Source organism: Herpailurus yagouaroundi, unplaced genomic scaffold (genome assembly GCF_014898765.1).
Source record: "Herpailurus yagouaroundi ecotype Mexico unplaced genomic scaffold, PumYag 188, whole genome shotgun sequence".
In the NCBI taxonomy this organism is placed as follows: domain Eukaryota; kingdom Metazoa; phylum Chordata; class Mammalia; order Carnivora; family Felidae; genus Herpailurus; species Herpailurus yagouaroundi.
The window spans coordinates 30,858,350-30,876,010 of NW_024412419.1; the positions used below are offsets into that span (position 1 = coordinate 30,858,350).

Consider the following 17,661-nt stretch of genomic DNA (forward strand, 5'->3'; position numbering starts at 1 on the left):
TTTATAAAACTGAATTCAAGACAATGTGAAATTAGTTTAAGGGTACACATGTAGGTCAATAAAGCAAAACAATGTTCAGAAATAGACCAAAACATATGTGGTCAACTGATTTACGATAAAGGTACTAAAGTAATTCAATGAGGGAAGAAGTCTTTTCAACAAATGGTCCTGGAAAAATTTGATGTCTCATGCAAAGAAATGAAGCTCAACCTTCATTTCACACCATATACAAATTTTTGTTTTGAAATGGATTGTAATGAGTTAAACAGTGTTCCTCCAAAAGATGCTAAGTCCTAACCCCCAGTACCTGGGAATGTAATCTTTGGAAATAGGGTTTTTATACACAGATGATCAAGTTAGGATGAGGTCATTAAGCTGAGCCCTAATCCCATATGACTGTGTCCTTATAAAAAGGTGACATTTATAAACACAAATATTTATAGAAGGAAGACAATATGAAGACACGAGAATACCATCTACAAACCAAAGAATGCCTGAGACCGTTAGAAGCTGAAAGAGAGGCATGAAACAGATTCTTGTAGCCCTCAGAAGGAACAAACCCTACTGATACCTTAATTATAGACAGCGAGCCTCAAGAACTGTCAGAAAAATTTCTGTTAAGTCATGAAGCTGTGGTAGCCCCAAGAACTAACATACATATCATAAACATAAAGGAAAAGCTAAAACTATGAAACTTCCCGAAGAAAACATGGGACAAAAAAAATCTGTTATCTTCATTTAGGCAAATACGTGTTAGATGTGAAACAAAAACACTATCTACAAAGGAAAAAATTAATTGTACTTCATCAAAATTAGAAATTTTGGCTCTCCAGATGATACTGTTAAGAGAATGAAGAGTATATATAGTGTATTATAATGAAAAGTATACAAACTAATTTAGATCAGACAAAATAGACTTTAAGCCAAAGACTGTAAAGAGACAACGATCATTATATAATGATAAAGCAGTCAATCCTTCAAGTGGATATAATATTTGTAAATATTTATGTACCAAACATAGAGGCACCTAAATACATAAAATCTATAAAGTTAATATTAATAGACCCAAAAGAAGAAATAGACAGCTATGCAATAATAACCAGGGACTTTAATACCCTACTTTCAACAATGGACAGATCATCCAGACAGAAAATCAAAAGGGAACACTGGAGTTAAACTACACATTAGATCAGACACTTAACAGGCATTTACAGAACATTCCATCTAAAAGCAGCAGAATACATATTCTTCTCAAGCAAACATGGAACATTCTCTAGGACAGATCATGTTAGACCACCATGGAGCCTGCTTAAAATTCTCTTTCTCTCCCTCTGCCCCCTTCCACACTTGTGCGATCTAAATAATTAAACAAATAGTGCTGGTAGAACTGGGACAGACACATGCAAAAGAATGAAACTGAACCCCTACTTTACACCATACACAAAAATCAACTCAAAATGGACCTGAAACCATAAAACTCCTAGAAGAAAAAATTGGGGATAAGCTCCTTGACATCATTCTTGGCAATGATTTTTAGATTTGACACCAAAAGCAAAGGCAACCAAAGCAAAAATAAACAAGGGCTATATCAAATTAAAAACCTTCTTCTCAGCAAAGGAAACCATTGACAAAATGAAAAGGCAACCTACAGAAGGGGGAAAAAGTATTTGCAAATCATATATCTGATAAGGGTTTAACACCCAAAATATATAAAGAACTCATATAACCCAATGGCAAAACAACAAGAACAAACAATCCAATTTAAAAATGGTCAGAAGAACTGAATAGACATTCTCCCAAAGAAGACATACAAGTGGCCAACAGGTACATGAAAAGGTCCTCATTATCACTAACCATCAGGAAAATGCAAATTCAAACCACAAGGAGATATCACTTTATGGCTATCATCAACAAGAGATAACAAGTGTTGGTGAGAATGTGGAGAAAAGGGAACCCCTGTGCACTGCTGGTGGGAATCTAAATTTGTGCAGCCACTATGGAAAACAGTATGGACATTCCTTGAAAAATTAAAAATAGAACTACCATATGACACACCAACTCCATTTCTGGGCATATATCTGAAGAAAATTAAAACACTACCTTTAATAATCTGCACTCCATGTCAATGCATCATTATAATAGCTAAGACATGGAAACAACCTAAATGTCCATCCATGGATGAATGAATAAAGAAGTTGTGGTATATATACAATGGAATATTAGCCATAAAATAAGGAAATCCTACCATTTGCCACAGCATGGATGGACCTTGAGGGCTTTATGCTAAATGAAATAAGTCAAGCAGAGAAAGACAACTACCATGTGATCTCACCTATATGGAGTCTCATATAACTTAACTCACAGAAACAGAGAGCAGATTGGTGGTTACCAGAGGCAGAAGACAGGAGGTGGGGAAAATGAGTGAAGGTGGTCAAAGGGTACAAACTTCCAGTTATAAGATAAATAAGTTCTGGCAATGTAATGTACAGCACGGTGACTATAGCTAAACATTTTTTTTTAATTAAAAAAAAAAAGAATGGTTATTTATTTTTAAGAGGGAGACAGAGTGTGAGCAGGGGAGGTGCAGAAGAGACACAGAATCCGAAGCAGGCTCCAGGCTGTCAGCACAGAGCCTGACGTGGGGCTCGAACTCATGGATCATAAGATCGTGACCTGAGCTGAAGTTGGACACTCAACCAACTGAGCCACCCAGGCGCCCCTATATTTAACCATTCTTTATTGTATACCTAAAAGCTGCTAAGAGAACAGACCTTAGAAATTCTCATCACAAGAAAAAAATTTAACTATGTAAGGTGATGTATGTTATCTAAGTTTATTGTGGTCATCATTTTGCAAAATATACATATATCAAACCATTATGTTGTATACCTTAAACTAATCCAAATTTAGGGATGCCTGGGTGGCTTGGTAGGTTAAGCGTCCAACTCTTGATTGCAGCTCAGGTCATGATCTCATGGTTCATGAGACTGAGTCCTATCTTGGGCTCAGCAATGACAGTGCATAGCTTGCTTAGGACTGTGTCTGTCTCTGTCTCTGTCTCTGTCTCTGTCTCTGTCTCTCTCCCCGCTCCTCCCCTGCTCATGCTCACATTCTCTCTCTCAAAATAAATAAATAAACATTTTAAAAAAACTAATACAAATATATCAATTATATCTCCATAAAACTGGAAAAAATGAGAAGCAACATAAACGACTAAAATAAGAAACTGGTTGTAAACTACTATGCATCAATATAACTGAAGCCTTTAAAATGATTATTTACACTATTACTTAGATTAAAAAGAGAGAGAGAAAAAAATGAAAAGCTGCCACAGACTGGAAGAAAGTATGTGCATTTCATATCTGATAAGGACTTGTATCTAAGATGTTAAAAAACTTTTATACTTCAATAACATAAACAATCTGTGTGGAATTTAACCAAAGAAAATAAGTGAATAAACCCATGCACAGATAACCAATCTCGTTAGTCATTAGGGAAATGCAAATCAAAGTCACAAGGAGATATCATTACACATCAACCAGAATGGTTAAATTAAAAAGACTGGAAATACCAAGTGCTGGCAAGGATATGGCCATTATACACCCGCATATTTACCCCAAGGAAATGAAAACACATATCTACAATCAAGATTTATATGAGAATGTTAATAGCAACTTTATTCAAAATTCCCCCAAATTGGAAACAACTCTAGTATCAATCAACTGATGAATAAACAAATTATGGTATATGCACACAATGGAACAGTACTCAGCAACAAAAAAGAACTACCGACATAACAGCATGGATGAATTAAAAACAAAGAACACTGAGGTATGTGAAAGACAGCAGAACAATAGACTACACACTATATGACTTCATTTATATGAAAATCTAGAAAAAGTCAAACTATAGTAACAGAGTGTAGTACAGTGGTAGCCCAGGACCAAGACGAGGAGACTGCAAAAGTGCAAGAGGGAACTTAGGGGGTAATGAAGATGCTCTATATCTTGAATGGGTGATAGTTGCACAAACTTCCTACAATTGTTAAAACTCCATCAATGGATTTTATTACAGGTAAATTATATATATTATGTCTGATTTTTAAAAAAGTAAACACCTTATTAAAATAGCTATTAAAGGGAAAAAAACTATATATGTGGCATACTTCTATTTAATGCCTGAGAGGTACTAGAAAATAAAGCAATATAAAATCCAATCTTAGCCAATAAATTAATTTAAAAATGTAATGGTCATTCCGTTTAGATCACTGTGCTGTTATTTGAAAAAAATATTGAAATATTATTTCTGAATATGGAATACATGCAGAAGACACAAAATCTAAAAGGTACACAAGGGTATACAATGAAAAGTAAATCTCCCTTTCACTCTTGTTTCCCAGTCACCAGTCCCCTCCTGGAAGAAATCTCTCTCTCCTTCCAAGGTAATCAAAAAGCAATCAAGCGATCATATATACATGTACATATGTATAAGTGTGTGTAGTACAAAATGATAGCACAGCATGCCCTGTTCTACACTTATGTTATCTATACGTCCTATATACTTTGCAGATCTCTCCCTCCCCCAACCATGTCCACACAAAATGTGGACTGCAAAAACTTTTTTAATAGCTGCAAAAACTTTTATAGATTCCCACAAACTACACTTTGGATCACTGCAGGGGTACTTTAAAAAGCCTTACAAATTAATAAACTCCATTCTTGTACCTGAGGCCAAATTCCTATTCCTTATATCTGAGGTCAATTATTACTAATATACTGTTAACACTGGATGGCAAAAATGTAAAATAGATGGAATACACATTTGGTATTATGACTAGATTAAATATGTTATTTAAAAAAATCCAAAATATCGTTAACATGAAATCATATCTCAGGCAGTCCTCCTCTACTAATTCAAAAGGAGGACTGCCCTCCAGGCTTACTTCACTAACTTTTAGAGGCCTTTCCTCTGGTCCTTCAAAGTAAGAGCTCTTTTCATCACTTTTCCGCCTTGTTGGTTTCTCTACAGAAAGAAAGTTGGGAAGGTTCTTCTCAAGGAATAATGATTCCATTTCAAGAGTCACAGCAGAACACTAGGGCCCAACTCCTTAAAAATTTCTAGAACACGGGAACTCTATCTTATTAAAGTTTGATAAAAATCAGTCCTATTCTCTCCCCCCAGAAAAACCTTACTTTTCTTTCTGAATTTTCTATCTTGGTTACCAGCATCACCACCCATCCAGCCACCCGCGCTCCTGTCTTCTTCAATAGGCTGTCAAGTTTTACCAACACTACTTGCCCAACACTCTTCAAATATATTCACTTCCCACATCATCTCAGTTCAGATATTCATTACAGTGGCTTCTTACCTGATCTCCTTATTTTGTCACACTGAGTTACAAATTTAAGCTTTCCCAAACACAAATCTGATCATGTTGCTTTGCTGCACGCAGACCTTAGTTAAATCTCTGCTCTTACAGGAATCAAGTGCAAACATTTCCTTTGCATGAAGAAGTCAGTGTGGTGCACTGAAAAGAGTATACAGGTTTTGGAGTTTAAAAAAGACCTGTGTTTGAATTCCAACTTTCAGCAAGTAATTAAATGTCTCTGAAATTCAGTTCCTCCTTTATTCAACAGCAATTATATCACCCACACTCTTCCCACTCAGTGAGGTCCTTGGGAAGGAGCATCAACCTCCCCTAAGACCATATTACAAATGCTTAGACCAGGGCGCCTGGGTGGCGCAGTTGGTTAAGCGTCCGACTTCAGCCAGGTCACGATCTCGCGGTCCGTGAGTTCCAGCCCCGCATCAGGCTCTGGGCTGATGGCTCAGAGCCTGGAGCCTGTTTCTGATTCTGTGTCTCCCTCTCTCTCTGCCCCTCTCCCGTTCATGCTCTGTCTCTCTCTGTCCCAAAAATAAATAAACGTTGAATAAATAAATAAATAAATAAATAACAAAAACAAAAACAAAAAACAAATGCTTAGACCCACCCCAAACCTACTGATTCAAAACCTACATTTTAGAAGAATCACTAGATAACTGGCATATACATTAAAATTTGAGATGCACCACAAACTATTGTGAGAATTAACTAGAAAATGTGTGTAAAGCTCCCAACATAGAATAGGCACTCAATAAATGTTATTATAATCTTCCTCTTGTCCCCTTCTGTATCTTCAATCATCTTAATTCTTTTACCTGGAATGTATTCCTCACCTCCTATATTATTGAAATCTTGCTCATTCTTTAAATGTCAAATAAAATGCTACTTTCTGTATGAAGTCTTCCATATCCTTCATTAACCTGAGAAGAGCACTCTCCACCTTAACCTCACTTTCTACTTTTCATGTTTTACTCTGTTTCCTTCAGTAGACTGTAAGCTTTTTGAGAGAAGGGATATATGGTTAATCTTCCCAACCTAAAATTTAACCAGTACCCCATCTTTTAAAAGGTTCAGGTAAATGCATTTACTAAGAATAGATATAAGAAAAGCAGGTATGTGACCCTCAGAGCCCTGGCAGCCAACCTGGAGCTGTAGAGATGTAGGTAATGAAAATGGATGACTAATGAGCAAGTACCCAAGAGGGAAGGAAAAAAACAAAAGAACTTCTGACATGATTTTTCCATCCTCCAAATGAGTTAGGGATCCATGAAATGTCTCTATAAAATCTCAGAATCTGGGGGCGCCTGGGTGGCGCAGTCGGTTAAGCGTCCGACTTCAGCCAGGTCACGATCTTGCGGTCGTGAGTTCGAGCCCCGCGTCAGGCTCCGGGCTGATGGCTCAGAGCCTGGAGCCTGTTTCCGATTCTGCGTCTCCCTCTCTCTCTGCCCCTCCTCCGTTCATGCTCTGTCTCTCTCTGTCCCAAAAATAAATAAACGTTGAAAAAAAAAATCTCAGAATCTGAGCTGGTTGCCTTAGGATTTTTCTCTGGTTAGGATCTGGAGTAGGTCATCCCTTAAAACTCCTTTTTCCTTTAACTGTCTCTAGCAGTGAAGACCCAATTTTGATTAAATGTTTCATAACCTCACCACAGTAATTACACACTAGAAATCATCCCAACCCAGTCATTGATAGATTTGGAAATTGTAATCCAGAGAAGTCAAATCACTTGTGCAAAGTTAAACAGTAAATAAGCAATACAGCTGACCTAGTTTCAAGCTCAAAACTCTTAGAAATGTGTAGTATATTTATGCCCTATATATGCTACATATTTTTGCCAGATACATCCCCATATCACTATAATACTGATTCAAATTCAGTTCACTATGATATTTCTAGAATCAATAATTCTATATAAAGTTCACCTTAAGTTATCTTTTTTTTCCTTCAGCTCTATCCTGTTTATTTCCTTGGTATCACTGTAATTTTTCATGGATTATGATTTTTAATCAAGTTTTCTAAGAGTTTAACCCATCTGACCCACTTCTCACATCTATATTAAAGATGAAGTAACATGAATTCTAAAATAATCCTGTAGGAAATCAGCATGCCTCTGTATAAATGTAAGAACAAAGTGAAATTTTAGAAGATTGAAAACAATAAATACAGACTCTGCCAAAACATCGGTTATAAATTTCTATAGGTTTGGGGTGCCTGAGTGGCTCAGTTGGTTAAGTGTCCAACTCTTAATTTCAACTTGGGTCATGATCCCAGGGTTGTGTGATGGAGCCCTGTGTCGGACTCTGCACTGAGTGTGGAGCCTGTGTGGGGTTCTCTTTCTTTCTTTCTCCCTCTCTCTTTCTCTCTCCCCCTCCCCTATTGGCACACTCTCTCACAAAATAAACAAACATTTTTTAGAATTTCTACGACTCAAATAAAAAGGAAACATTAAAGTTACAAACTATAGTTAAGTTAAAAGCTTACCTTTAAATTAAAAACCTTGTTGCAAAAATATTTGTGAAAAACCTCTGTAACATTTAATGAAAGGGAAAATAAAAGCAAAAGTACTTAACGGCACACAGATGGTTCTACAGATCTACAAAAGGAAAGTGAATCTTTAGGCCACATTTCAACAGACAAGTTATTGTTGACACACAGGCACAGATTATTTTTACAAACCACATCACATGTTTTAGACTATTAAATGCATCTACATCAGAAGATAATAACAAACAAAGATAAGAAATTAAAAGAAAATCAGGGGCAGGCGCCTGGGTGGCTCCATTGGTTGAGCGTCCAACTTCAGCTCAGGTCATGATCTTGGCTCAGGTTCGTGGGTTTGAGCCCCGCATCGGGCTCTGTGCTGACAGCTCAGAGCCTGGAGCCTGCTTCGCATTCTGTGTCTCCCTCTCTGTCTGCCCCTCCCCCACTCATGCTTGGTCTGTCTGTCTCTCTCTCTCTCTCTCTCTCTCTCTCTCTCTCAAAATAAATAAACATTAAAAAAATACTTTGGGGGGCACCTGGGTGGCTCAGTCAGTTAAGCATCCGACTTCAGCTCAGGTCATGATCTCATGGTTCGTGAGTTCGAGCCCATGTCCAGCTTGCTCTCTCTCTCTCTCTCTCTCTCTGCTCCTCCCCCATTTGTGCTCTGTCTCTCTCAAAAATAAACATTAAAATTTTTTTAATTTTTAAAGAAATTAAAACAAAAACAGGAAGATAAAGAGCATGAATCCAAATATATTAATCTTGTGCAATGATTTTTAAAATAAAAAATATACTAATTTGTTTGAACCATATGCTCAGTCCATCAAAAATAAAATGTACCCAATTCACACTATGTAAATATACAGTTTCATGATAAAATAGAGAACATCCCTGCTTATCCACCAAATCAAGATTATTAAAGACATTTAGCTAAGGTTCCTTAAAAAATAGTATAGTATAGGGGTGCCTGGGTGGCTCAGTTGGTTAAGCGTCTGACTCTTGGTTTCAGCTGCGATCATGATCTCACACTTGTGAGATCCAGCCCTGTGTCGGGCTTGGATCTGGGCATGGAGCCTGCTTGAGGTTCTCTCTCTCCTTCTCCCTCTGCTTCCGCCTCTTCTCCCATTAGCGCTCTCATGCTTGCTTGCGCACGCGCTCTCTCTCTCAAAAACAAAAATGGTATAGTACAGGACAGGAGACAGGTAGAGAGGAAACAAAAACTACCCTCAATTTCAAATTTTTATGTGTCTCATATATTCAAAACTCATTTACCTATTTTTTAAGCAAGAGAGAGTGGTCTTCTCATATCAGATGGCAGTTTAGGTGAAATTAAGACCAAAAGGGAAAGAAGAGAGTATAAAAAAGAGGGCGGAAAACAGCGCACCTAGGAAGAACACGTATGCACCTGGGACTCAGCCACAGCTGGGTCTTATCCTTTAGGGAAGCCATCTGGATGGCTTGCACCCTCTAACCCCTGTTTTCTCTAAAAACAAAGGAGATTTCTTAAGTCCTCTTGATTTTATATGGATTTTCATGCTCTTAAAAAGGAAAATTGAATAGGCAGTATTTTAAAGTTAGGATATAGGCTCCAGTTGTTAGGACCTGAAATTTCAGACCTTAGGCTTCTAGCCTATTAGCACTTTTCCCAAAATGATCAAAATTAGGACATAATCAATTGACTCACGTGTTAACTCATTGTTGCATGTATAATTTATAGAAAAGCATTAGGAACAACGTTAATTAGAAATATGGACAGGGGCGCCTGGGTGGCACAGTCGGTTAAGCGTCCGACTTCAGCCAGGTCACGATCTCGCGGTCCGTGAGTTCGAGCCCCGCGTCAGGCTCTGGGCTGATGGCTCGAAGCCTGGAGCCTGTTTCCGATTCTGTGTCTCCCTCTCTCTCTGCCCCTCCCCCGTTCATGCTCTGTCTCTCTCTGTCCCAAAAATAAATAAACATTGAAAAAAAAAAATTAAAAAAAAAAAAAAAAAAAGAAATATGGACATAAATAGTATGCACAGTACCTTTTGATAAACAATGGAGCACACAAGATCCTTGACAGCAGATAAAGATAGTTCCTGGGCTTCAATAGTAACACTCTCCCGTGTAAGGCCAATTTGCAGCAGAAATGAAATTGTATGCTCTGAGCCTCTGGAGTTGGTGAGTGATGGTGCACTGAAGCTTCCATTAGAGAGCCGGGCAGAGAGTCCTGTTTTAGGACTTGAACACGGAGAAGGAGTGGGAAGCACAGCAGGAAGAGTTGCAGGTAATACAGACTTCTGGGCTGATGGAGGGGAATTGTTTGCAGACATCTGCCTTTCTTTAATCTTTTAAAATAGTTGTCAATTCTTTTTCAGTGGTTATGAAGAGGCTTTTACAATCACAGGAGTAAAAAAATGACCGTACTTTTGGATTTAATTGAAAACTGCTCTATTTCCTCTTTTAAGCCACTCATGCCAATGACTGCATCTTCTACAACTGTGAGCTGAATACACAGAAGGTCCCACTTCCCCTAGTATCAGATGTCCCATCAAAAAACAGTCTTGTCTTCAGGACCACAACCAGGAATTTGGAAAGAATTTAACATCACTGAATTATCCTCATCAGAAAAGAGTTGACACTGCTTATTTACTAACCATCTTCATCTATTTTCTTTTAAGTCTACTTTTGTCTCTCTCTTTTAATTTCAGAAAATACATATTGAATAAAAGTTGTTTTTCTGTTAAGATGAAATCCTCCTGGTTTAAAAGAGAAGTGTTTAGGATTAATCTATTTAATCCTTATCCTTAGGTTCAATGATTTGATGGGATACTTTCTCAAATATCCACACCTTAAATCACCTTCTCAAATGTCTTCATTTTCATTTTTGGGGGGGTAAATTTTTCCATGATGAAGCACAAAGCTTTTTAAAACAGTACAGGTATATTTCACTTGAAGAATTGGTCCGCTGAGAAGAGTTGATGTTTTCTGAAATGTAGTCAGCCTGGAAGGAATTTTAAAAACACTCTTAATATTTTATACTCATTTGACATTATTTTCAGAATGTCAAGAATCCCTTTAATTTTTTTAAATGAGAAGTTTTGGTTGCATGTTTACAATTCACCAATAAATCCTAACGGGTAGTCATTCTGGAGGTCTAGTTATCAGAGTCTTTTTTTTCTTTTTTTTTTTTTTTACTGTAGATATAATTTTAGGGAGAGCCTTCTGCTCACCACTACCACCACCACCACCAAGCCCATGGCACCCCTCACTAACACCCAAAATCTGAAGATCAAACACTTTTATTCCATAATACACAACTGAGTTAAGAAAAAAACAGAGAAAAACAGAAGGGACTAAAAGAAGGTTAAAACTGATATGGTCATAGAAATAAAGCACGTACCACTCAGCCATACCGAAGAAGTAGAACACTGTCCTAATAAAGACATGTTAAGAGTATTCTTTTTTATATTAAAAGTCTAATTCTACCAAAATATGATTGCTTACTTGCTTTTTGACAGATTTCTTCCGTAAGGCCAAGAAAGCAGAAGGGGACATACTATGCACAGTTATAATGTGAACAACATACTTAAGACAGGGACATAGGAGAAAGTGACCTTATCGTAAAGGGTTTCTATAAGTAAAAAGAGAGACAGCACACTAGACTCAGTTATATATGTATCACAGTTTACAATAGGACATTTCAAAAACAAAACAAAAGGCATGACCCCCATGGCCTAAGTGAAATGGCTCACAAGAGATCTTTCTAAATTTTCCATATATAACCGTAAACAATTCCAATGATGAAAAAGAGTGAAGCATCCAATGTGGTTGCAGAATGACTCTCCGGAGAGTAGTTAATGGGGCTAAATAAATCAGGATGAACACAAGAGAAGAGCAAAAACATACAGATGTAGTATCAGGAATTAGAAAGCTCAGGGAAAACTAAGGCTTAGAAAAAATTACTTAAAGATAACAAAAGCTTTTATAGCTACATTCAAATAAAAATTAACCCACCTTATGCAGTACAGCACTTAACATCTCATAAATGCTTTACATACTTTACCTCGTGCACACCTCTTTGGAGACAAATATGACTTTTGCAGATGAGAAAATAGAAGCACAAGCAGATAAAGCAACGTGCCCAGCATCACGCAGGTAATTAAGAGGCAGAGTGGGAATCAGGACCCAAGTTTCATACTTTCTTACTAAGTGCTATCTCCATAAAATAACATACTATTTTTCAAAGAGAACAAGGAACTGAGAGAATCACTGCTCAGAGAGGATGTTGTTAAGGTTGAGCACGTACAGAAGGCAGAATTGCTCAACTTGTATTTTGCTGATCTTCTCTCAGTTTTTAAACTAAAGTTGTAGAAGGGCAATGAGAACCGAAACCCCAGCCTGGTGAATGAGAGAGACTAAAACAACTTTATGTAGTAAGTCTTGGGTTCCAGATGCAATTCATTCCACACTGCAAAAGCAATTAGCAAGTGTAATCAGAAAGCTGACTCCTAAAATCTTAGAGAAAGAGCTCAGAAAAAAATAATCAGGGCCTGGAGATGGGTCAGGGTTGCTTCGAATTTTGGAGCTGGAGGAGTAGGGAAGTAGATTTCAGAAATCACAGACATATAAACTTAATTTTTAGTCAAATCTGAGAATAGATTATGAAAGGAAATGGTTTCTGAATATTTAGAAAAGAATATAATAATCACTAGATGTCAGCATGAATTAAAACAGAACAAATAATGCCAAATCAACTGCATTTACATCTTGGAAAAGAAGGATTACTAGACTTCTCAGAAGCAAGGGAAAAAAATAATAACTTATAGTCATTGAGCTCCAACTATCTGCCAGACACTGTCTAAGCACTTTATATGCATTACCTCATTTAATCCTCTGCAACAACCCATTTTATAGTTGAAAAAACACGCTTAGAAATTAAAGTACTTGCCCAAGATCACACAATTAGCAAAGCCAGGGAGAAAAAAGTGTATTCTGGCCAAAACAGTATTCAAGATGGTTTTTCACACTATTTTTGCAAATATGTTGTTTGAGTGTGAGTTGGATGTTAGTGTAGTTGGGTAAATTCACTACTCTAGATCAGCCTAGATGAAAGAAGTCTTTAGGGGAGTGCCTCAGAACTCTGTCCTCGGCCCTATATTGTTTTTGATTATTCATAACATAAAGACACAGAAAACATGCTTATAAAATCCTCGGAGTGTACGATCCGGGAGAAATAAACTAAAATTAAAGTGAAATGTAACAACAGTGAGTATAAAGCTTTACATTTGGTTTCAAAAAGTTAATGGAGAAGAAATGGAGAAGTGCTGATTTAGAAGGTATTCAGAAAGAGAGTTAGCCACCTAAGAGTTTAACGAGAGCTGCTAATCTGTAACTAAAAGAACTAATGCAAATCTAACCCCCCAGGACACTGAGAACACATCAGCACCAACCTGTAAACTCTGTTGCCAGTCAGCCTACCTTACCCCTGTATTCATTTCTACAGTCCACATTTTTAAGAGCCACATTGATTAAAAAATAGTAGTAACAGCAAGCATCTAGATAAAGGTGAAAACAATGTCATGTGACAAATACATGCTTAACAAAGCCAAACAGAATAATGGTGTTCAAACATTTGAAAAGGTGTTAAGAGAATAATCAGCTTTATTCAGTATCACTGCAGAGAAGTAAAATGAAGATAACCGCACTACTTGCTTACCTCACAGGAGGTCAAGAGCACGGAGCTACTGCATGTAAAGTACTTTCAACAGTACCCGGCTTACAGTTCAGTGCTCAGTAAGTTTTAACGATTTTTACAGTGATTCCGTGAGGAAATTAAGAAGGAAGGTCCTACTTTATGCTAACCGCTGCAATTGATATATAATACTTCATTACATTCTCAAGACCACTCTAGATTTGTTCCACTCTGTTTTACTGAAAAGGAGCCAAAGTTTATAGTTGCTTGCTCACAACTACACAGCTAATGTGAGATGGAACTGGGATTCAAACAAGTTTGCCAGGCTCCAAAGCCCGTGTTCTTTCTGTTGCATTCCACCTCCAACAGCCTAACTACCCACCAGGTTTTCTCCTGAAGTAGTCAGTCACTTACAAGTAGTTTCAAAAGCTGAACAACTGTCATGAAAAAGGTAGCAAAATATCTACGAATAATACTGTATTCAGGTCAAATACTTCAAAATACAAGATACTGCTGTGTTCAATAATAATTTATTTTCAATGGATGTCTTCCCACTAAATTTCCATTTTATTATAACTGTCTAGTAATACAATCAACCAATTTATCAGAACTATTGATAACTGTTAATAAACTATATAAATGTTATAGTTTTGTATAAAAATATTTTTTACAGTTTCAGCATGAAAACAAATAGAAGAAACTAAGTGAGCTGTCTTTAAGCTTCTGCCCATTCATCCCAACTGTTTTCTCTCTCCTTTTATTTTATGGAACCCTGATTTTCTCTGTAAGATGCAAGACGTAGGATTCAAAATATTAACACTAAACATCAAAAAAATCCAAGAACTGTAATTTACTTTGTCTTTATGTTTCAATTAGAAAACAGAGACAAAAGGCAATTACTAATTTATAAGCTATGTATCAATTAGATATCTTTATTTCTAACAGCTATGGATTACCAAGCATTTCTAATACGTTTACTTGGAACATCTCAAATATTCTTTGGGGGGAGTTAATTTGTCACATATCCCATTCAAATGAGCTTACAGGATCCATCACCACTGCGGAATGGAATCAAAAGATGAACTATGAAAGGAATCGTGAGCCCAATCTGCCATATTACTACAGACAAGGTAAAACAAAGCCTATGACTTCGTAGTAACATCACAAGTTGATCTACCTTTCTCTCCCACTCCCTTACCTCCCCCCTGCATGCACATATCTCATATCTTGGCAAAGCTTCTAATTACAAGCTCTAACAACAGCATTTTCATTCAACAAATATTTACTGAGTGCCTATTATTTGCCAGACTGTTACTACAGTCGCTGTGCTTATATAGCAGTAACCGATACAGATATGGCTACTGTTCCTTCTGGAGCTTACAGTGTGATGTGGGGCACACACATTAAACAAACACCATTCACATAAACAGCAAGGGAACTACAAATTATGAAAAGTGAAATGACCGAGTATACCAAAAGGACCTAATTTTAACTGGGGTCTCAGGCAAGGTGACTTTAAGGAAGTAGTGCTTAAGCTAAGACCTAAAGGATAAGTAGGAGTCAGGGAAGCAGAGAAGGGAGGATTCCAGGAAGACAAAACAAATCCAGTTCTTACATACAGTACTTCGAAAGGAAGCTCATTATTTAGTGTAGCCAGTGTCCTTTTTGTAATCAGGGCTAAAGAGGTAAAATGCTTTTCTTATTCAGAACAGCGTAATTATTTACCATGACTCCTACTAGTAATGGGTTGTCCTTGTTCAATTTAGTTTTGTGTACTAGGAATGCTATTTTTTCCCCCTCCTGTTAATATGTAGACGTATTCTTTTAGCACGTAAAAAAGCATGTGCCCTTTTTCAGTGCAATACTGACCAGTGTCTTGAGGTCATTTTGCCTTCATAACAGGCTTGATCTGGCTTAATAATCCTAGTGTTGCTTTTATACTGTATATCGCATTAAAGTCAAATAACTTTTTGGTTTTTTAAAATCAGTTTGCGGCAAATACAATTTCAAAAACTATTACCTTAGGTTAATATAATACTTTTCCTAAGAGATCAGCATTCAACTAAATTGTTGTTGCTAAAATTCTGTTCATCTGGATCAGTGACATTTGAATCTCAGTCCTTCTCTCAGAGAGAGGACAGAGAGCATACTATGTCTGCTCTCTGCTCAGCCACTGAAAAGTTTATCCGGTAATAAGATTACAGACTGCCAATCTGGCAACGCTGTAGGAATCTATGCTGGGCTTGATGGGCCTTCATCGCCTCTCTTCGCCCCAGTGGTATCTGAGAAATCTGACTGGCTAACAGCCAATGAGCAATTTCTCACACAATGTCACTGTAAACTAACCACACAAGTGGAGAAAACTTTTCTGCAATGAAATTAAAACAAAAACATTTCCTAAGTGTATCATCTCAAATTTTTTGACGAACAGGACAACTGCTCCAAAGAGGGCACATACAAGTTCAATTTAAATTACATAATCAGGGACTCAAAGTACTAACAGAAAATTGTGAACCATAAGAATGATTATTAAATCAAGTTAAAATCTGTGCTAGCAAATAATTTCCTCATATATCCAGGCCTGTAAGAGTAATTTCTTTTAAAAATGAGCAATTCACTTCAATATGGTAATATTTTCATCACTTTTAAAATGTCTTTTTTTAAATGAGAAAATGTCCCTTAAAAGTGCATTTAAATGATCATTTCGTTTTTTCTCTATGAGGTTTTTTCAATTCTAATTTAATTTTTTAAATTTACTGTCCCAAAACTTGTTTATTAAAGCCTTTTTTTTTGCATATGCCAGTGTTAAAAACAACCCACAAGAGAAATTTCTCTTTTAAAGAGGTCGTCTGATGACACTGAAAGCTTATAAAATCTGTATATCTAAGACTCACTACTATCTGAGATACTTAAAAAATTACTCCAGATATCTTGAATGTGAATCATCCTGAAAAGTGAAATGCTATCCACCAAATTATTGTATGGAAACTGGCTTGTCAAATACTCCAAACTCATCTGATCAGGTCTACCACATGTATATTAACTGCTAAAAAGCAAAACGTAAGGTGAAGGCTTTAAGTGACATGTTTAAAATACTTTTACTAAACTTGTAACTTCCTTTTTAGCTGAATTTTCATGCTTGCTCTCAATTCAGATCCTAACAGGGAAGGAAGAAAAGGTTCCTTGATAAAATTAAACTAGTCTAGACCTAGATCGGGGTACTTTATACGGACGTCTTCGGCAGCAAATCCAGAGGTATTCCCAGCCTTCGAGGCATGAGAAGTTGGTAAGTAAGCTTGATCTAAGCAAAATCATAGTCGCCAAAAACGTAGGAAAGAACTGCAGCGTTAAGTACTAAGTAGAAGCAGTTGTAAGAGTAACACAATGTAGCATTTTCTAGGGTACAGATTAAGGCATTTGAAAACTTTTTGTTTCATTTGCGGCTACAGTTTATGAAGGCTGGGTAGTACAAAATTGTAGTTCAGGGTGGAACTTATTCTTCCTAATCAAAGATGACACCGATATCTTATTTCCTGTGGGGATGGGTGTGGTCGAAGAGACAGTTATGTCCAAGCCATCAATCTGTGTATGGAAAAGTCTGCAGGTTTTACGCCTGTCCCTGGAATTTATATTCGTGCCTCCAGTCGGCAAGGCCTATGCTTCTGCCTGCGATGACTTCAAATAAAATATCCAACAGGCAATCGAGTAGTACGCGGTTATGGTTGCTGCTCAAAGAAACAGTCGCACTCCTCAGCGTTTCATCTCAAGAAAAACCTCCCGGGGTTAAGAACAACTTCGAGCAAGGCTGCAACTTGCAAAACTAAGCACAGTCAGGAAACTGGGGTGGGGGCTCCCATGCTCTAAGCACCATTTACTCCCCGCTCTGAGACGGCTGCAACGCCAAGTGATGAAATGAAAAAGAAAAAAAGGCTCATCCCAAATTCGGCAGCTTGACTGTCGCGGGTCTGGCGTCGGAAGCCAGCTGGAGGGACCCCGAAACAGACCGCTCCCGAGGCGGCCGCACGCGCGGTGGTCGCCCGCAGAGCGCGGACCCAAGTTGGCCTCCGCGCCCACGCCGGAACCTGGCCCCATCTGGCGGCCGCGCCGGCGCCCCCGGCCCGCCGCG

General features: G+C 37.6%; 1 protein-coding gene across 2 annotated transcripts in view; it reads right to left on the reverse strand.

The window, feature by feature from the left end:
• Positions 1–17,661, reverse strand: part of PRKD3 (protein kinase D3) — an 87,618-nt gene that overhangs the window by 69,236 nt on the left and 721 nt on the right. Inside the window, exons 1-2 of one of the 2 annotated variants that reach the window (XM_040496518.1) lie at positions 11,907–12,009; positions 9,886–10,844 (exon numbers count right to left, since the gene is read on the reverse strand). In XM_040496518.1, coding sequence (XP_040352452.1) covers positions 9,886–10,173 — 288 coding nt within the window. In that variant the 5' untranslated portion in view covers positions 10,174–10,844; positions 11,907–12,009. Of the gene's footprint in view, positions 1–9,885; positions 10,845–11,906; positions 12,010–17,661 lie in introns of those variants that run through there. The other variant, XM_040496517.1, reaches the window with a different exon arrangement.